The sequence below is a fragment of the Peromyscus californicus genome, unplaced genomic scaffold (genome assembly GCF_007827085.1).
Source record: "Peromyscus californicus insignis strain IS unplaced genomic scaffold, ASM782708v3 Scaffold_20__1_contigs__length_68692818, whole genome shotgun sequence".
In the NCBI taxonomy this organism is placed as follows: Eukaryota; Metazoa; Chordata; class Mammalia; order Rodentia; family Cricetidae; genus Peromyscus; species Peromyscus californicus.
Genome location: NW_026294503.1, coordinates 43,219,382 through 43,239,309, shown reverse-complemented (window position 1 = coordinate 43,239,309; position 19,928 = coordinate 43,219,382). Strand labels below are relative to the sequence as shown.

General features: G+C 53.5%; 2 protein-coding genes across 3 annotated transcripts; one reads left to right on the top strand and one right to left on the bottom strand.

Annotated features, from left to right (window-relative positions):
- Positions 1-1,371: 1,371 nt before the first annotated feature.
- Positions 1,372-9,643, bottom strand: Mpst (mercaptopyruvate sulfurtransferase). 2 transcript variants are annotated; one of them, XM_052748266.1, is made up of 3 exons: positions 9,378-9,643; positions 5,794-6,415; positions 1,372-1,983 (listed from the first exon to the last, which is right to left on the bottom strand). In XM_052748266.1, exons 1-3 carry the CDS (start codon positions 9,486-9,488, stop codon positions 1,685-1,687), a joined length of 1,032 nt encoding a protein of 343 aa, XP_052604226.1. In that variant the 5' UTR covers positions 9,489-9,643; the 3' UTR covers positions 1,372-1,684. The 2 variants fall into 2 exon arrangements, with proteins under 2 accessions (XP_052604226.1, XP_052604227.1); XM_052748267.1 differs by lacking the exon at positions 9,378-9,643 and adding an exon at positions 9,294-9,317.
- Positions 9,644-10,164: 521 nt separating this feature from the next.
- On the top strand, positions 10,165-17,145 carry Tst (thiosulfate sulfurtransferase). The gene is made up of 2 exons (XM_052748268.1): positions 10,165-10,920; positions 16,676-17,145. Exons 1-2 carry the CDS (start codon positions 10,326-10,328, stop codon positions 16,972-16,974), a joined length of 894 nt encoding a protein of 297 aa, XP_052604228.1. The 5' UTR covers positions 10,165-10,325; the 3' UTR covers positions 16,975-17,145.
- Positions 17,146-19,928: the final 2,783 nt, after the last annotated feature.

Sequence of the window (19,928 nt, the reverse complement as noted above, 5' to 3'; positions counted from 1 at the left end):
GCAGAAAAATCAGGGAAGGGTGACCCAGGTTCTGACAGACCAAGGGAGCTTTAGACAACTGTGTTCAACTCTGCCAGAGGATAAATGCAGACAGAAGCACATGGAGCCCTATTCTAAGACGATGGTCAGGCTGGTTCCCTGGAGCAGAAAGGCTCAAAGCCCTGAGTCCACCCATAGCATGAGTTCATTACATACTTATTAGTTTTTGATAGCGTGTGTGTGTGTGTGTGTGTGTGTGTGTGTGTGTGTGTGTGTGTGCGCGCATATGCCACAGCACCCATGTGGAGGTCAGAGAACTGTGTGTCTGTGTGTGTGTATCTGTCTGTCTGTGTGTGTGCACATGCCACAGCACCCGTGTGGAGGTCAGAGGACTGTGTGTGTGTGTGTGTGTGTGTGTGTGTGTGTGTGTGTGTGTGTGCACATGCCACAGCACCCGTGTGGAGGTCAGAGGATCACTTTCCAGAGCTCTTTACTTCCACCTTGTGAGTCCCAGGGATTAAACTCAGGTATCATGAGGTTTTGGGGCAAACCTTTAGCCTCTGAGTCATCTCACAGGCTCCATTAAAACGTTTTTATTACATTAAAAACTTTATTTCATAGCATGAACTCAGAGAACAGCTTTGAGTGGAAGCTGCTACGGTTTGGGGCCTGATTCTCCTCCTGACTCAGCCCCTCCTCAGAATACTCTGGCAAGGTTGGAACAGCTTCCTGAGCTGTGGACCCATCTTTCTCCTGAAAGGACCTGTAGTCGTTCACCTGTGTGTAGAAGGCTCCCTGTGGGACCCCAGACAAGTCACAGCCAGCTTTACCTGATACCCAGAGGCAGGGCTATGGAGACAGCTCAACCAGGCTTACAAGACTTACGTTCGGTCCTCAGAACCCGTGGAAGACAAGTCAGGTGTGGTAGTGTGTGCTTGCCGTGGTGGTATGCATGCCGTGGTGGTGTGCGTGCACCATGCCAGAATTGCAGGGACAGAGGTGAATCCCTGGGGAGTGCTGGCCAGCCAGTCTAGCCCACTTGGTGAGTTCTTGACCAATGATAGTCCCTGTCTCAAAAAACAAGGAGGACGGTGCCTGAGAAACAACAGCAGAGATTGTCCTCTGATCTCAACGCACACGCACATCCACACACACAAACTCACATGCATACACACACAAGTGAAATAGAAATGAAGAGCCCAGAAGTCAGAGGGGAACCCCAGGATAACAGGCAGATGACAGCATGTCATTGCATCTGGGAGCAGGGTCTCTGGGGCCCCAGCATCATTTGAAGGCAATGGTTCCTCTAGTCTGGGAGGAACCAAAACAACTTCTGGTAGGTGTTCAGGAATCCCCAGCTCCTCATGAAACTGAGACAATCTCACAGCCACAGAGGTTTTGTGTTTGGTGTTTTATTTCCCAACAGTGAAACAAGCTGGGGGGGGCGGCCCAGCTTAGCACCATGCAGGCTGTTCTGCTGTCTGGCCTCCCTCCCACCCCTGGGTAGGGTACCCTATCATTGCCACCTGCTTTGCTAACTCCACTGGGTGCCCATGAGTCATTGGAACTCCTGGCCTCTTGCATGTCACCCCAAACACCACCTGAGTTGTCTGAGGAAGGACTCTCGGCAAAGCAGAGTCAGAGCCACCAGGCTGGCACCATGATGATCAGATGTCCCCCGAGCTGTACTGTGTCCCGCCTGGCCTTACTGGGTCTTCCCTCGGCCCTCGGAGATGACATGCTCAGGCTGGGCACGCATGTACCACTCTACCCAGGAGCCATCATAGACAGGCACATCGGGTTTGCCACAGAGGAAGGCCCCCAGGACCACGTGGCAGGCTGTGACACCGGAGCCACATGTGGCTACCAAGGGCTTGGACAGGTCCACATTCTTCTCCTGGAACAGGCGTCGGATCTCCTCTGGGCTCTTCTCTAGGCCCTCCTTGGTCAGGAATTCAGTGAATGGGATGTTTACTGAGCCAGGGATATGGCCAGGTTCGATGCCTGCACAGAGGAACACATGGAAGGGCGGTATGAGTGATGCCTAGTGTTGCTGGTATTTGTGGTATCAAGCCTCCCACCACAGCAGAATGCCAAATGTGTTTCTAATGTCTGATCTTATCCTCCAACCACCAGTGCTAGGTCCCCCCCCCACCCCCACTACACAGATGGCCAAGCTGAGGCTAAGTAACATCCAAAGTTGATACACTCAGCTAATTGCCGGCTAGAGTTTGAATCCTGGAACTAGACTCCGCCAGAGCCACAGAAGACCCTGGGCTTCCTGACCATGAACCTTGAGGGCAGCAGAGCAATACATTTGACCGCTGTCCAGTTATGACTTGGGGCATCTGGAGCCTAGAGTTGGTGGTATACAGGGCAGACAGGCAATAACCAGATAATAGCTAGTGTGTCAAAGATGCCCTAGGGCTCTAGCATAAAAATAGCAGCAGTCATCAGCACAGCTGACATGGCTGAATGCTTGCTCTGTGCAGGACAGTGCCTGGACCCACCTCAGCGGCATTTTCTCCTTCAGTACCCCCAAAGTCTACGGGGAAGAAATGACGGTCGCCCCTACCCCAGGAGAGTAAGGCACAAAGAGTAGCAAGTTCTAGCTAGCAGTGGGTGGAGAGAGGGGGACCCACCCCAGAGCCTGTGCCACCATGGAGCAGGTCTCAGTGTCTAGGGAGGGTGGAGCCTTCTCCCAGGATGAGCGGAAGTCAGCCAGTCAGGGGGCCTGACAGTGGGACGGAGAGCACCGAAGGCAGGAAGGACCCAGAAACCCGGAACTAGGCACAAAACATCATGGCCACCGAGGCTCAGACAATAAGGAGGAATGCCTCAGTGTGCCCGGAAGAAGAGTTTGGGCTCTGGTCTGGCCATAGGGGAAATCAGACTTTATTCTTTTTTTTTTTTGGTCTTTCGAGACAGGGTTTCTCTGTGTAGCTTTGCGCCTTTCCTGGAACTCACTTGGTAGTCCAGGCTGGCCTCGAACTCACAGAGATCCGCCTGGCTCTGCCTCCCGAGTGCTGGGATTAAAGGCGTGCGCCACCATCGCCCGGCCAGACTTTATTCTTAGAAGAATTCAGTCTTGACGCTGGGGATGCGGTCCAGCTGGCAGAGTGCTTGCCTAGCATGCGTGGAAGCCTTGGGTTTCCCCCTCAGCACCTCAAAAACCAATTCTGGTGACGCCTGACTGTAATTCCAGCACTTGGGGAGTGAAGTCAGAAGGATCAGAAGTTTAGGGTCATTTAAGACTACACAGCATGAATGTTTGAAGTCAACCTGGGCTACATGAGACTGTTTTAAAAAAAGGCGGTCTGATGGATGAGGACCTCAGCAAAGCCAGAAAAGTGTGGATTAATTAGGAGGGTCACTTTACTCCTGGCTCCCAAGTCCCAAGAGCTCCAATGCGCATTTTGTCTCTTTCAGCCAGAAGCTACTAACGCCCCACATTCACAGGAGGGCTGAGACACCCATTAGAATGAAACCTCACAGCCGGGCCATCTGGATTCTGAAATGAGGCTGTTAGAAACTTCTGCCTTGGTTTCCCTGTACAGGGAGGGACAGGTCTTGGTGTGAGCTGCTGGTCCACATCGGTCTCTATCCTCAGAGGGTGGTGGGAAACGGCACTCCGGAGCTTAGCGAGGGTTTGGTAGGTCGGTCATTCCCAGCAAAGTAGGCCTCCTAAAAGCCATCCTATGCAGCCCTTCCCAAAGCCCCCAGAGGAGCAAGCTATTGACCCAGGATGCTGTGGATAAACCAAGTCAGGGCTTCCTCACACCTCCAGCTTTCCCCAGCAAAACATGCACCCTGCCCTGCTGGACTGAAGAGGCAAACTACAGGTGTGCTTGGCCAGATCTGGGGCTGGGGAGTAGAAATGGTGATGCTTACCATACAAGCTAGCAAGCCGTCCTGTCTGGCAGCCCGGACCATGTTAACTAGCCTGCTAGGTTCTCAGCAATCCCTCCCATTCACAGATGAGTAAGTGTGATGGCAGGATACCCTAAAAACTCCCGAAGGAGCCTGAGCACAGAGGCAAACGCTAATGATGCCACTCCCCACCTTGTGAGTACAGTTTATCTGCGTGGGTGCACCGAGCTGGGCAATTTAGGTATCTTTGCTCTTTCACACAATGATATCACCCATTATGGTCCCTCCCATTTTACTGCTCTCATCATACGCCTTCAAGGGCCACCATCCAGAGGGGCTAGGTGACCTGCCAGCTGCTCCACAGAAAGTACGGGCAGAGACAGGGCTCTGAACCAAAGCCTGTACCAGCAGCTGCCTTGTGTTGCTTTTCCCCTGGGGGACTGAGTTTGGGGGCACCCCCACTAGGCTAGAGCATGGGAAATTGCTGTCTGAGTAGGTTCAAAACTGGTGGGGTATGTCTGCAGTTTCCTAGGGTTGGAGACACAGCAGGACTCCAGGCGGCAGGAGGCTCTGAAGTCCCCAGACACCTCTGGGACATGGACTCAGTGCTGGGTACTGAACTGTCAGGCTGCACTGTGAGCCTGAGCACATTAGAAGTACTTTAGAGAGGGCATAGGGGAGCTTTCAGGCCTATGGCCAGCTCCTGCACCCTAGCCAGCTGGAGAGAAATGGTGGGGAATCACTGGTTGCTCGCTATGGTTAAGTATGCAAGGAGTCTGAATCCAGAGCAGCTCCTTCCTGAGACCTCGGGCAAGGCAGCCATTCCAGGGCTATTTCCCTCCCCTGCGCAATGGCAGTACATGCATCGCTCCACAGTTTCAGGAGAATTGGTGCCTGGACCCCCAGGACACCCAACCATATGAAATGACCTCCTGTCATGCAACTTACACACACCTAACATTTAAAACACCTCTAGATTCTCTCCCACCCCTTTCTCTTCCTTTTAAGTTTTGAGACAGGATCTCACTCTGTAGTCCAGGCTGACCTGGAAATCACTATATAGCCCAGGCTGGCCTCAAACTCATGATTCACCTGCCTCAGCCTCCAAATGCTGGGATAACAGCCATGAGCCGCTGCACCCATCCCTGGATTACTTTCAATATCCACCTTATCATAGCGTCAAACATATGTAGTTACACTGTATCATTCAGGAATAGACAGGGAAAGGAACAGCACACTCTCAGTATAGACAGAAGAGAAATTGTTTTCTGAGGTTGTTTACACACAGGGATGTGGTGTCTACAGGTACTGAAAGCTGGCTATACCTATCTCCTCGGAGCTTTGAAAGGCTCACACCAGCATGGCTATAGCCCCGTCTGCTTTGTGGAGTCTCTTCCCACATCACACAGGGCTTTTCCTGGAGAAGCCTAGGCCATAGGCATCTGGCTTGGCCCTCACCCAGAGCACCAACCACTTAGTTTGACTCAGTTTGGGCGATACACCCTATTCCCCTCTCGGAATCTCTTAGCAATTTTGGTGGCAGTTGTAGACATCCTGCACCCCATTAACTCGGGAGCTGCAGGCCAGACCTCATCAAGACCAAGCCTGGGTCCTTCCTAAACCAGCTGGGGGCTGCCTCCTGCTCTTTTTTGGTGGCCTTACACAAGCACGGTATTGCAGAGCTGTTTGGGCTGTCACAATCATACAGGGGCGTCCTCGATTCTCAAGGTACTTAGGCAACCTGTGCTCAAAGTTCTGAAATCATGAGGTACTGTTGTGGCCTCCACTGTAAGAAGGAAGCAAGAGGCTCAGGATGACGGCCCAGCAACCAACCCTTCTCCCCTGCTCTGTGTGCTTTGAAAAGCCAGCACAAGGCTAGGCAGTGTAGGGGCGTACACCAGCCTGTCCCCACGCCCTGCTCTGCGGGTTTCCCCAGCGTGTTACCATCTCGGGGTTCTGGCTCGGTGCCCTGGAACCGGCCAGCTGCGCGGGCATCTACCACCTGGAAGCGCCGAGACTCCAGGTTCTCCAGGAGGTCCTTGTGAGTCTTGATGAAGGAGGGATCTAGCTGCGCGCGGAACTCTGCGGGCTCCGGGTGGCTCTTGCCGGAGCTGATTGGCAGCTTCTGGCTCAGCCAGTAGCGGAGGCCGCCGTCCAGCAGCGACACGGAGCGGTGGCCGAAGGCGCGGAACATCCACCAGACCCGCGGAGCAGAGTAGAGGCCCTGGTCGCTGCCATCATAGACCACGACGTGAGTGGTGGCGCCCACGCCCAGGCTTCCGGCGTAATCTGCAAAGTCCGCGGCGCTAGGCAGCATGTGATCATAAGGCGATGTGTGGTCGCTGCAATGATCGATGTCAAAGAAGGTGGCGCCTGGAATGTGGCGCTCCTCGAACTCCTGTCGCGCGTTGCGGCCCAGCTTGGGCAGATACCAGGAGGCATCCAGTAACTTCAGTGCCTGCGAGGCGCGCGGGGACTTCAGAGCCTCCGCCACCCACTGCGCAGACACAAACGCTCGGAAAAGCTGCGGGGCGGCCATGGCCTCCGGGATGCTCAGATTGCGGGCCTGCAAGACAGGGGAGATACCAGAATCGAGAGACTGGCCTGCTGTCAGGGGCTTTGGCTGGGGCATGTGTGCTAATCGGCGGAGGTGGAGCCTGAGCACCGGCGGAGCAGAGTCCAGGAGTGCTGAAAGGCCCGGGGTGAAGCCAGGATCAGGCTTTATAACTCAGGGACTCCCTCTGCCAGGTCTTGAATCATACACAGCTCCAATTGACTTTATGACCATGGGCGCCAGGGGAGGGTGGTGCGCGCCCCTCACTCGCTATTCCTTACCCAGCATGCGGGTGGGTAGGGTCGGGCCAGGGAAAGGCCAAACGGGCCCTTAAGTAAAGCAAACAAGGCCAAAGTTTCAGCCCTTCTCTAAGATGCAGCCCAGCTCCGGAGCCAATCAGATTCACTCATTCATTGAGCGGTTGTAGGAGTCCAATAGGAACAATAACCAGAATTCACCCTTAGCCCAGTGCCATTTAATCCTCATGTATTATAACACTTGACACAGCAGCCTCTTCCCAACCTGTTGAAGGAACAGCCTTCAGAATTTTGGTACTGTCGCCTTGTTCTGAAAGCCACCGAGGCTTCTAGATGTGCTTTGAGTCACCTTGTGTGGCAGCTTGTACCTCCTATAATACCAATACTCAGGAGACTGAGGTAGGAGGACCGGAGTTCAGGGCCAGCCTAGTCTACATAAAAAGTTCCAGACCAGCCTGGGCTACTCAGCAAGTCCATCTCAACAAAACAAAACAAAACAAAACAAAACAAAACAAAACAAAACAGAAAAAAGTAAAAAAAAAAAAAAAAAAAAAAAAAAAAAAAAAAAAAAGAAAGCTTCGAGCTTACTCACTGGGGGAAGGTTTGGGTCACTGGCCTAGGCCCTGTGCTGGGGACACTGAGGACCCTTTACTTTGGTAGGCCCCAGAGCAGCTCAAGCAACAATGCAAGTGGGGAATTCTGGAGTTGTGAGCACCAGGGCCTCTACCTCAGCCTTGAGGGCAGGGAGAGGACGGTGGAATTCTTGAAGGAAGCAGAGCACATTTTGACTTACGGCATGGGTAGGAACAAGGAGGTAGACTTAGACTCCGGCTAAGGGCTGATCCCAGAGTTTGCGACAGGACTAGATGTGTTAGTGGGGTGCAGGAGGATATGTGTGTGTGTGTGTGTGTGTGTGTGTGTGTGTGTGTAGGGCAGAGGACAATTGCAGAGGTCAGATGGGTCCTCAGGCACTAGCCATTTTATTTTATTTCATTTTGGAGATGGAGTCTTTCTATGGCCTGGGACTCACTTTGGCTGGCTGGTTCCTGAGCCTCCGGAATCTCCCTGCCTGGCCTTGCCCAGTGCTGGGATTACAGACGTGCAACATGCCTTGTGTTGTGGATGTAGGCTCTGGGGACTTGGGCTTGCAAGGCACACACGTAATCGAGCAAGCTATCTTCCCAGTACAGTGTCTGTCCCCTCCAGGGTCTCACTCTGTATCCTAAACTATCCTGGAACTTGAAATCATCCCCTGCTGCCTCAACTTCCAGAATAGGGGAATTGCAAGCATTTACCAGATTCCAAAACCCACCTCTTAGTGAGATTTAAAAATGAACATAGAAGGACCACCATATACCCTATATACAGCCTCTTTGGGTGATATTTAGGGCAGTGAAATGAAAAGCTGCTATTTCTTCCTTTACTCTCATAAGTGGCTCTTGAATCTACAGCCGCAGATTCTTAAGACCTTCCAGAGCGTTAGACTTTGGAGGTCTGAGGTCCCCTGACCCCACCTCCCTGATTAACTGACAGTTCTCACAAAGGACCCTGGGCAGCAGAAAGAGGGTCAGAGAGGTTAGGCTAATGGGTGTCCCTGAGGGGCAGAAACTGGAAAGAGACTAGGTTCCTTTGTGGGCCAGGATCCCAGGGGAGAGCGGTTCTCTGGAGGACTTTCAGGACACATAGGACTGCCCCAGGCCATCCTAGGGCTAGTGTGAGTCTCTACACCACACCCATGAAGGGGGCTCAGGCTCTAGAGCATCTCCCCACCTGGACCCACTTGGCACCTTCTCTCCCCCACTGTCAAGCTCAAGGCTCAGCAGATGCTGAGAAAATGCTAAGCAGTGTTTGAATATTTGCAACAAAAGTGACAGTACTTCTGGGCAGGATCAGTGTTCAATAAAGGGGAAGGAGAGTCAAGAGAAAAGCATTCCAGGGGAATAGAAGAGCCTGTAGAGGTGTTGTCCAACCGTTTTTCAAGAGCCACGATCTATTTCCAGATATTTTTGCCAACCGGCATTTACATAAATTTACAATGAAGTGGTAAAAATTGAAGCCCAAGGCCATTAATAAAAAAGCATAAAGTTTCAAGGACAGGCAGGTAAACCCAGGTGACTCTCACCACCGAAGGTCTGAAATTAGTAGCTGCTCCACCACAGTGCCCTGGCACCTCCCGGTTCTACCCGTTTCTCTTGTTGGGAGAAGTTTCAGCCCTACCCCGCAGGGTCGGCAAGGCCGTGCCACCGCAGGCGGGCCTGGTAAAAGTTGGTTTCATTTCATTCCAGTGTGTTCTGCTACTTTCTCGCCTGGCGGGACACACTGGGTCTTCTCACCACAGCACCTCTGAATGGCTTTGTTGGTTCTCGAGGGCTTCCTACTTTCTCAGGAGACACCAGGACATCCCAAAACCGAGCCAGCCACTGCAACCCATCTAACTCTTACCCCACCCCGACCCATAGGCGGTCACAAGCAGCCGCAGACAGTTCCCATTAAGGCAAATTAGGGGCGCCCTGGAAACTCTTCTCTCATAGACTGTATCCCCTCCTCCACTCCCGCGTGGTACCACGCTATGCAACCCCGAAAAGCACCCTCCCTCACAGAAAAGCAAATAGGACGCGTTGGGCAGCAGATACCAGGGTTCCGAGCTCCCCGGTTCCCAGCTCCGCCATGTCACCCCCTCCCCGCGCCCTCAGCGGTCCCCTCCTTCCGCCACCAACCTGCGGCCAGCCAAAGGGAGGAGACTTGGGCACGGCCCACTGCCTCGGCCACTCCGAGCTGCTTCTGGCTGCACCTTCCATTCCCCGGGCTGCGGGGGACGCACTCTCCATGCAGCCTGGTTGTGCACTGCCCCGATGTCACCCCTAGCCTCCAATAGTCCCTGTGGGTGTGAAAACTGTGACACCAGAAGGGGCAAACAGAGTTCCCGTGCGAAGGCGCAGAGGCTGCTCGAAGTTCCAACTGTCTGCGAGAGAAGTCCCCCCATGGGAGGCGGTACAATGGTGTGGGCCACTTGGGGACACTCCCGGCTCTGGGTTTGAACCCTTCAGCTTCTCAGGAGCGCAAGGGCGAGTTCCTGTGAAGCTACCAGAGCGAGTGAATGCAGCGGGCTGCCCAGGATGGGGCTGCCAGCTGGACCACTTGCGGCCCAGGAGAGGATCCTGGTGGAGAAAGCAGGGCAGGGAGCCTGGGACCCTTTCACCGGACTTGGGCATTCTAGAAGCCAGAGAACCCAGGCTGTAGGGGACGGAAACAGAATGGCTAGCGAGTGGTTAATTCGCCCCGGAGATGGGACTCGAAGCCCAAGGGCTATTTTCCCTACTTAGGACCTGTGTTCTCCCCATCTTTGCAGACGGGGTCCTGAGCCAGCCCCTCCCAGCAGCTGAGACCATCAGAAGCTCTTGGCCACGCCCACCTGTTCTTCTTGGGACCAGACTGGGAGGGCGCCGGGGCAGTAGGAGGGGCGAAGCAGGCTTTCCCTAGGGAATGTGCAAACCTATCCCACAGTCCCTCAAGTCTAGCTCTGGGTATAGTTACCATTGCACGCTGGGAAAGTGTAGTGGGGACAACAACTCCGCCTCCCGGGCTCCGCCCACCGCACTCAGTCCTCTCAGGCCTGTGTCTTTCCTGGTTCCCACCCGCGCCAGGTGACACTCAGAGCTGACACTATGGTTCACCAAGTGCTCTACCGGGCGCTGGTCTCCACCAAGTGGCTGGCAGAATCCATTCGGTCTGGCAGCCTGGGGCCCAGCCTTCGGGTGCTGGACGCGTCATGGTACTCTCCGGGGACCCGCCAGGCTCGCAAAGAGTACCAGGAACGCCACGTGCCTGGCGCGTCCTTCTTTGATATAGAGGAGTGCCGGGACACCGCTTCGCCTTATGAGATGATGCTGCCCAGTGAGGCCCACTTTGGGGACTACGTGGGCAAGCTGGGAATCAGCAACGACACACACGTGGTGGTGTACGATGGAGACGACCTGGGCAGCTTCTATGCACCCAGAGTATGGTGGATGTTCCGTGTGTTTGGCCACCGCACGGTATCAGTGCTCAATGGTGGCTTCCGGAACTGGCTGAAGGAGGGCCACCCAGTGACATCTGAGCCCTCACGGCCAGAGCCAGCCGTTTTCAAGGCCACACTGGACCGTTCCCTGCTCAAGACCTATGAGCAGGTCCTGGAGAACCTCCAGTCTAAAAGGTTCCAGCTGGTGGACTCTCGGGCCCAAGGACGGTACCTGGGCACAGAACCGGAGCCCGATATAGTAGGTAGGTGTCCCTGTGGCCTTTGGGGAGGATTGTCAACAAGAGGATGGGGAATCAGAATAGCTGGGACCCTCAGCCCCTCCATGTAGACTTGTCTTTCTTTTTTTTTTTTTTTTTTTTTTTTTTTTTTTTTTTTTTTGGTTTTTTTCGAGACAGGGTTTCTCTGTGTAGTTTTGCGCCTTTCCTGGAACTCACTTTGTAGACCAGGCTGGCCTCGAACTCACAGAGATCCGCCTGGCTCTGCCTCCCGAGTGCTGGGATTAAAGGCGTGCGCCACCACCGCCCGGCTAGACTTGTCTTTCTATCTGTAAAATGGAAGTCAGCCTTGGAGACTTTTGCAGCTCTGAGACGCGAGGGCCCAATGTGCCCATAGCTGTGTGTTAAGAAGCTGTCCGCCTCAGTAGAGGTGACTGGGGGCCATCCATCCATGTCCACTTCCAAGAACCAGCTCTCCCACATGCACTAGGATGTACCAAAGGGTGTCCTACACACAAGCAATCGTCTGCAGAGCTGTACAGAGGTCTACAAGTACACTCACACCCTCTAGATCCCAGAAATCCTTTCAAACACCAACAGGGACTTCCCCTGAGCTCTTCTGGGCCCCTGACTATTGTTTTGAAAGGCAGCTCCCATTCATACCTCAACAAGCAGCTGCAGCCCATCTGTGGAACTGTTACAGCAGCTGCTAGCTTGTACCAGGGACATTGATACAAGGACATACCCCTAACTTAGATGGGAAGATGAGATGCCAGGATATTGTTACTTGGTTAGTTAAGTGGCAGAGCCAGGATTTGAACCCAGTACTATTTTGTTTTAAACCAGGGCTCTAAACCCAGATATAAACCCATTCTGTCCCACCACCACGTCCTAGGGTTCAGGGGAGCCTCCTGTGCTAGGCATTCCCAGAGAGATGGCCCTTAGGTCTCCTCGTGTGTGTGTGTGTGTGTGTGTGTGTGTGTGTGTGTGTGTGTGTGTGTGTGTGAAGCCTGAAGGAGTCTGCATAGCTCAGGAGTCAGAAAAAGCCTCGGGAGGGGAAACACTTTCTTCTAGAGGCTTCTAATCAGAGGTGATGCCAGGTCTTACTTTACCTGAGCACAGGACTGGTGGCCTGCATCCTGTGCTCTTCTTAGTTTTTCTTAGACCTGCCCGGTATGATTTAACTCTAGGTAACATTTTGCCTAACTTGTTGCAAAATATCTCTTCCTCTCTGCCAGCCACTGTCGGCAACACTGTTTTAACAGTCTTTCTCCTGAACCGTCACCCCATTGGACAGAGGGGAGCTGAGGCGCACAGGCAGGAGCAGGTCAAGGCCACACATCTAGTTGTGGGCAGAGCTCCCCTGTCCCTCTCTCTCCAAGCCTTTGATGTCCCTGCCTGCTTTGCTCTGGGAAGGTCAGGAGAGAAAGAGTCACGCTCATTAGGGACTTTCCAGAGACCCCGGACATGGAATGCCTGCAGCCCCTCCTGATCTTGGCTCAAAGCGCTTTTTCTTCTTGAAACTTGTGCTGGGGGAAGGGAGAGAGAAGTTGGCTAGGGAGCTTTCCCAGCAGCCTGGAAAGCAAACTGAGAAATGAGTGATACAGAGCCCAAACATAGCGTTCCCACCATTTTATAGACGAGGAAAACTGAGGCTTGGAGAGGGGAGACCGCCTGCCTGAGCTCTAAAGTGCCTTCCTATGTCACTTCCTATCTCTTCTGATTGCTCTGGAGTGCCAGGGAGCCCGGGTTCTCCTTCCAGCTCAGCCACTCCTATGTGGAGGGTATCAGCCAAGCTTGGCCTTCATTTCCCAGTCATAAACAAGCAGAGGTCCCCAGCCCCGCCACAGGCTCATGGCTTTTGTTCCACGCAGCAAGCCAGCAGAGAGACTCTTTGGAGGGGAAGGCATTGAGCAAAGTCCAGGACCATCTAGACAGGTAGGGGATGGGCCACGTGCCCCATTCTCTTAGAGGATTTGCTGGACACAAGTACACACTGCCAAGGTCATGGTTTGCTGCCTGGGATGGGTTCAGCAAGGTTCCCATAGGTTCAGAAGTCCAGATATAAAACATGGGGGGTGAGGGTGGGGAAGCCTTGACTCGGAATGTTCCCGAAGGGAGTGAAACAGAAGACAGGTCTTCAGAGAGAGACCCCATGCCTACTTCCTGTCCTCTGGGAGCAATCACCTTCCCCTTGGGCCTTCAAGTGGCTTCCAGGGTCCCAAGTTAAGTGTGCAGAATAAAAGAATGTTCCGGTGCAGCTGTGTGTGACCACCGGAAAGAAAACCAGTCTTTTGAGGACAGAAGTAACCTATGTTCCTCAGAGTAAGTAGGAAGAATCACAGAGAAGAGAGGGACTTTAGAATTCAGGGGTCTCTGGAGGCCTTGCCAGTAGCAGACTGTTTCCCTTCCTTCTCCAGGCCTCAGTTTTCCTCATCTATAAAATGGGAATGCTAGGTTTGGGCCTGGTATCACTCATTTCTCAGTTGCTCAGCCTGTGTAGCTGTGAACCTGTTTTTTTTTTTTTTTTTCCCTCCCCATCTCCCTGGAGATGAGAAGGGGGGAGGGTGTTGGTCCATGCTGAGTACTTTGATTTACAGTCCCCTGGGTGCAGTCACCTCTGGAATCGTCAGTAGCCTTGCTGAGGGCCTGCCCACCCCCATCCCCCCATTCCACTCAGGGCTACAGGCACCAAAGTGAGGTTTGCCTATGGCTGCCTATGGAAGGTCAGGTGAGCCAGAGCAAACAGGAGGATGGGTGTGTGTGTGTGGGGGGTGGGGACAAGAAAGGTCCAAACAGGTTTTCCTGGCCTCCAACAGCCATGCCTATCTGTGGCTTAAGGGATCTTAACACCCCTGCTGACTTGAATCTCCTAAACCAAAGCTGGAACACAGATTCCTAGACTTCTAGGCAGTTGAGGAACACAAGAAGTTATCTCAGTAATTCCCCTGCCTCAGCCTTCTTTTCCAGGGGAGCTTAGAGTGACTGAAAAACGAAGGCTTTGAAATCCAACTTGACATCACATGCCTCTGCTGTGTGCCTCTGGGGAAGTTACTGCCTCTCTCTGAGCCTGGGATTCCCATTAGAGCTGGGAAGAAAGTGTTTTGAGGAGTGAGGGAGATACAGTTCTCTAGAGAAGCCACTTTTGGGGTGCTGGTTGCCCCAAGCTGCCTGAACAGTGGCAGGCCCCTTGTGGGGAGGGGATGCCGGAAGCGTGCCACAGAACGCAGGGTGGGAGTATGACAGGGGGCCTGCTTCTGACTGCAAGCCCCTTCCTCCATTCGGCAGTGTTCCAGAGCTCTCTGGCCCCACCCATGGGTTCCCTGGGCTCTCCCTCTGCACACAGGCTGTGGCTTCTGTTCCTTTAAAGTCCCCAAGCAGAGGCTGGAGAGATGATTCAGTGAGTAAAGTCCTTACCTTGGGAGTGTAAGGACCCGGGTTAGATCCTCTGAGCCCACCTAGGTGACTAATGCTTGTCCCGGCACTGGGGAGGCAGAGACAGACAGATGTCTGGGGCTCACTTCATCTAGCCTCCTCAAAACAGCAAATTCCAGGCAGATGGGCCAATGGGGAGCATTAGCCTAGGTGATCCTCTCATCTCCATGCACACGTCCACATGGGTGTAGTCCTTAAGCTGCCCCCCAAAGCAAAACAAACAAACAAATAAACAAACAAACAAAAACCCAAACGAGCCCTGAGCCTTCTTGGCAGAGGTGGCCATTGCTGCCTCCTCAGGCGGGACCCAAGGCTTCCCAGCATCCCTGGCTTCATCCTTACTCAGACAAGGCCCCCTTTATAGACTCAAGAAAACAATCAAACCGGTGTGTCACGGACAAGAAGAAAACAGCACTCAGAGGCCTGAGTGCAAATGGCCTTGCTCCCCAACGCCTGTGGGGAACTGCTGTAACCTGACAGTCAGTGTCCACAGGTCAGCTGCTCCCCACTGGCAGGGTTACACATAGCTGGTTTCAGGTCACAGCAGGAAGATGTCTCTAGATGTCCATGCCCTTTGCAAGCAAGGACTGCTTGTGCTAGTGGTTCTAGAATCTTCTTTTGGATGAGAGGGCGCCCCCCATTGCTGCATTGACCAGCCATGCACCCACTGTGCTCCGGGGGTCACTGGAGCCTTTTACCTACAGGAGGGGAGACTGAGGCCCGGAGGGCGAGCCTTCCTGTCTGTCTGATGCTGCTGGGATGTGACTTGCTCATGGCAATCAAAGCCTTCTCCTCCCCTTCCCACTATGCCCACCGTGCTGTCTCTGTCCTGCCCCACGGTCCAAGTTTAAAGGCGGTGGGGATTTGGGGAAGCTGAGGAGATGGAGCCATTCTGGCACGGCCCTCACTCTCAGGGTTGTCGGTGGAGGGGTGCAGGGTGCACAAGGAAGAGAGAAATGGCTGAGCATGCAGGGACCGATAAGGTGCTATCAGCCAGCCACGGCCCACCTTCGCTGTTTGCAAGGGCCCTCCCCTTTTATTGGTTTGATGGTTTTCAAACAAGGTCTCACTCTGTAGCCCCAGACTGACCTGTAACTCACTATATAGACCAGGCTGGCTTCAAATGATTGACCCTCCTGCCTCAGCCTCCAGCACGCAGGAGTTGCCGATGTGTGTTAGCACGCATATCCACCACACATGCTGGGTGTGCTCTAGAACTGGGTGTGTTCTAGAATGGACCCTGGCCTGCCCCACCTCTGCTCTGCTCTCGCTTAAGCTTCAAGGGTGTGTGGAGGGGACGGCACAACCCCCGTACCTAGATGGAGCACAGCGTTGGGAGCCACGGCGTGGGGGAAGACATCATTAGGGTTCAATATTTGTCCTTTTTGTTTCAATATTTGTCTTTTTTGTTTGTTTGTTTTTTGAAACACGGTTTCTCTGTGTAACAGCCCTGACTGTCCTGGAAGTCAATTTGTAGATCAAGTTGACCTCAAATGCACAGAGTTGCACCTGCCTCTGCCTCCCGAGTGCTGGGATTAAAGGCGTGCGCCGCTGCCGCCGCCACCACCCGGCCCAATAGTTGTCTTTATGTCTTTTATTTTCACCCAGGAGCACTCACTCTGCATAGGGAAACTGAGGCGCAGAGAGCCGACAGGACTTACTTAATGTCACCAATGTAGAAAGTGGCAGAGCTAGGACCTGAACCTGTGTCTGATACCTACCTGGTCCCTTCTCTTTTCACAACTATGCGCCTCACAGTGACATCAAGACTGGGTGTGGTCCTGGGGTCTGCCTGTCCTTCTTTGTGTCTTTAGCTGAGCTATTTCATGTCAGCACACCTCAGTGTTTCCACCTGTAAAATAGGTCTACAGGCGAGTCTCTTTAATGGCTCACAAAGCCAGCCAGCTTCCATACACTCTCACAAACCGCTGTCCAGGAGGGCCTGGATAGTTCCTCACCACCACGTTCTCAGCAGTCAACACAGTGTGTAGCTTCTGTGTGAATCCCAGGAGACAGATGCGCACTACCGAGCCCATTCCACAGGTGAGAAAACCTGAGGTGTAGAGAGCAGCAGCAATCCGCAGAAGGTAGGGAAAAATTAGGATGTGTGCAAATGTCCACTCAAGCAGAGGTGACTTGGGATATCCTTCCATCGAGATAGGTCGTGGGGCAGGCAGGGGCTGCAGGTCTGGGTCTTACAGCTTGCATGTTGAAAATACATAGAGCAGGCAAGAAACTGAGTTCCTAAGAGAGCAAAGACATTATTTTGATTGGTGGTGGCCGCGGGTAGGTCCTCTAGTTCCCACTCCCATACCTCCCCTAACCCATGTCCTCTATTGACACTCAGGACTGGACTCGGGCCACATCCGTGGCTCAGTCAACATGCCCTTCATGAACTTCCTGACCAAAGACGGCTTTGAGAAGAGCCCAGAGGAGCTGCGTGCCATGTTCCAGGATAAAAAGGTGGATCTCTCACAGCCCCTCATCGCCACGTGCCGCAAGGGGGTCACTGCCTGCCATATTGCCCTGGCTGCCTACCTTTGTGGCAAGCCTGATGTGGCTGTTTATGATGGCTCCTGGTCGGAGTGGTTCCGCAGGGCACCCCCGGAGACCCGCGTGTCCCAGGGGAAGAGTGGGAAGGCCTGAGTGTGCAAGGTTTCCTCCTCTGCGTGCCACATTCAGCCAGCTCCCCTCAGTGAGGCCGGTGTGGCCTGCTATGGGTTCACACTTCTTAGGTAATGGAAATTGACAAAATGTTTAGAATCGCTGTGAGTGCCTTCCTCCCACCACACTGGAATAAAGTGCCTTTTCTCAGAATTGTGTCTGCCCTCTTGCCCCGGGTTCCACCCCCTACCTTCGCTGACCTTCAGCCAAGATGGCCGTGCAGAGGACAGTGTTGCCTGGACTTGGTCTTGGCCAAGGCAGCTGGTTGCCCTCTCTTGTGTTGTGTGGCAGACTTTCCCGAAGAAGACATGACACGCACAACTACTCACCCCAGAAAGGGAACCCCACGACACGCCAAAGTAACCACTGCACCGGTGTCCAACTTGGGTGAACCAAGGGGTTTTTATTGGGGTTATTCACAGGAGCGTGGGTGAGGGGTTACTTAGAAGGGATAACTCAGCAGCAGCTGTATCACCAAAGCTCACCCCAACATGGGTGGCCACTGTGGCCCTGGGGCTCTCCGCATAGCTTGTGGACAGCTCCACAGTCTAAGAAAGTCTGCAAGTCGGGCGGTGGTGGCGCACGCCTTTAATCCCAGCACTCGGGAGGCAGAGCCAGGTGGATCTCTATGAGTTCGAGGCCAGCCTGGGCTACCAAGTGAGTTCCAGGAAAGGTGCAAAGCTACACAGAGAAACCCTGTCTCCAAACAAACAAACAAACAAACAAACAAACAAGAAAGTCTGAAGCTCTGCTGCTGGGAGTGCCCGCCCCCAGCACTTTTGACTCCTTGTTATACTGCTGGGGAGGGGCTTAGGAACCTTTCAAGTTTTTGTTATTACAAACATGTGTCTTGTATTTACCTCCGGAGACCACCCCCTGACACACACACACACACACACACACACACACACACACACACACACACACACACACACCACTCCTGGAGGGCGTGTTTCCGTTATGAGGAGACTTTCATACAACACTAGTCAGGGATGCTCTGTCATAGAGGATGCTGGGACCTACCTGAGAGGATGTATGAAGGGGAATGAGGATGACAGAGGGAGAGGAAGCCAAGATGAGCCCAGTACCGAACCTTCTCTGTGGGCCCCACTCCCCGAGAGTGGGGAGGGAGAGAGCAGCGAGCCTTCCAAAGGCCCCAAAGAAGCACCATCATTTGCTCAGTCTGAATAGACCCTCTGGGGATGTTGGCGGGGGTGGGGGTGGGTGGGGGGTGGAGGTGGGTGGGGCAGAGACAGCTCCACAGAAGGGTTCTGCAAGCCTGGCAAGTAGTAGCAGGAAGCCACCATAGGTGAGGGCTTCCTGAAGACACAGAAGGACCACTGCCGATGCATTTTGAGTTTTACAAAAACTAGCTTTGAGATTCTGAGCTGAATTCAGGACCCATCGACTGGAGACCTGGCTCCTTCTGCAGAGGGAAAGAGGGGCCCTGAAGAGCCAGGACCATCTTTGTTGGGGAGGAAGCCCAACCCAGTACTGGAGCAAGAAGGGCCCAAGAGCTCCTGGGGAGGGACTCTGAGGCTGCAGGCTAGATGTCATCCCTATCACCTCTCCCCTGCAAATGCTAGTTTCCCCCTCTCAGAACCTGGATGCACCTAAACAACTTTGGGGACAAAGGACAAGTGGCCCTCTCCTACTCCTCCCATCCCAACTGCTCTGTCAGCACAGTCTCATAGCAGCTTTCAAGAGTCTTGGAAGTGAGCAGGACTCCTGCAGCAGGCCCTGAAGACATCTGGGGAGAGGAGGAGGTACTGAAGGGAGAGCTAATACAAAGGGCCTGAGGCCGCTGTGCTCAGCTGGGGCCATGGGTGCGGTGCATGGGCAGAGTGGAAGGGTCCACAGCAGAGGGAAGAGAGCATGTCGGGTAGGGCTTTGCAGGAAGACTTGAGTTTTTACTTCTGGAAGGTTCTCCTCAAAGGGGTGACATCATCTGGCCAAGGTTTGACCAGGACCTATAGTGAGAGAAGCCTTCAAGGGGATCTGACTCACAGAGGCCTTCTGTGGTGTCTACCTTCCTGTCTTGTGGGAACCTCTTTCTCATGTGTGTGTGTGTGTGTGTGTGTGTGTGTGTGTGTGTGCGCGTGTGTGTGTGACTTGCTTATAGCCAACAAAGCAGGGCAAAGTGGACGGGAAGCTGCTCCCAGAACCACACAGTACAAGACTGATGTCTAATGTTAATTTTCTTCACTGGCCTTGATGAAATGGCGTGCGAGGACTCACACAGTGAGGGGCTGAGAATCCGACAGGACCCTAAGCCTCTCTATCCAGTAGAACACAGAGTAGTGTCCCATCATCAGCCATGTGTGCCTGCGTATCTGTCCCCAAGGGAGTCTCAGGATGAGCCCCACTGGCCCTGGTCCTCCCCGCATCCCCTGTAGCCCTCGGAGATGCCGTTCTTAGAGCCCTACTCCCGCAGCTGTGGGCTAGAAAACGCATAATAAACTGAGAGGTTTGTGGGTGGGCCAGCTCTGTCCCACAGTAGGATCCCTGATGAGGGTGGTGCAAGATGCTCACCCGAGGTGGCATACACCCGTTACCTCGGTGGGGGCCGAGGGCAAGACTGTGATTGAATCTGAGGTCAGCCTGGGCCGCCTCATAACTGGAACAACAACACAATTATCTAATAAGTAGTGCCTCATAACGGGAACAAAAAAATCATCTAATGCCGGGCGGTGGTGGCGCACGCCTTTAATCCCAGCACTCGGGAGGCAGAGCCAGGCAGATCTCTGTGAGTTCGAGGCCAGCCTGGGCTACCAAGTGAGTTCCAGGAAAGGCGCAAAGCTACACAGAGAAACCCTGTCTCGAAAAACCAAAAAAAAAAAAAAAAAAAAAAAAAAATCATCTAATAAGTAGTAGGTCCCTAGGATCCCAGATTTAGCTATGTATCTCTGTCTCCTGGAGAGATCACAGAATATGCC

Bases quoted from the DNA above. Each gene is read 5' to 3' on its own strand.
- Mpst (XM_052748266.1), bottom strand. From the start codon at position 9,488: ATGGAGAGTGCGTCCCCCGCAGCCCGGGGAATGGAAGGTGCAGCCAGA. The intron at 6,416-9,377 runs GTTGGTGGCGGA...CCTGTCTTGCAG, and splicing joins CTCCCTTTGGCTGGCCGCAG to GCCCGCAATCTGAGCATCCC. The intron at 1,984-5,793 runs GTAACACGCTGG...TCCTCTGTGCAG, and splicing joins CGAGCCAGAACCCCGAGATG to GCATCGAACCTGGCCATATC.
- Tst (XM_052748268.1), top strand. From the start codon at position 10,326: ATGGTTCACCAAGTGCTCTACCGGGCGCTGGTCTCCACCAAGTGGCTG. The intron at 10,921-16,675 runs GTAGGTGTCCCT...ATTGACACTCAG, and splicing joins ACCGGAGCCCGATATAGTAG to GACTGGACTCGGGCCACATC.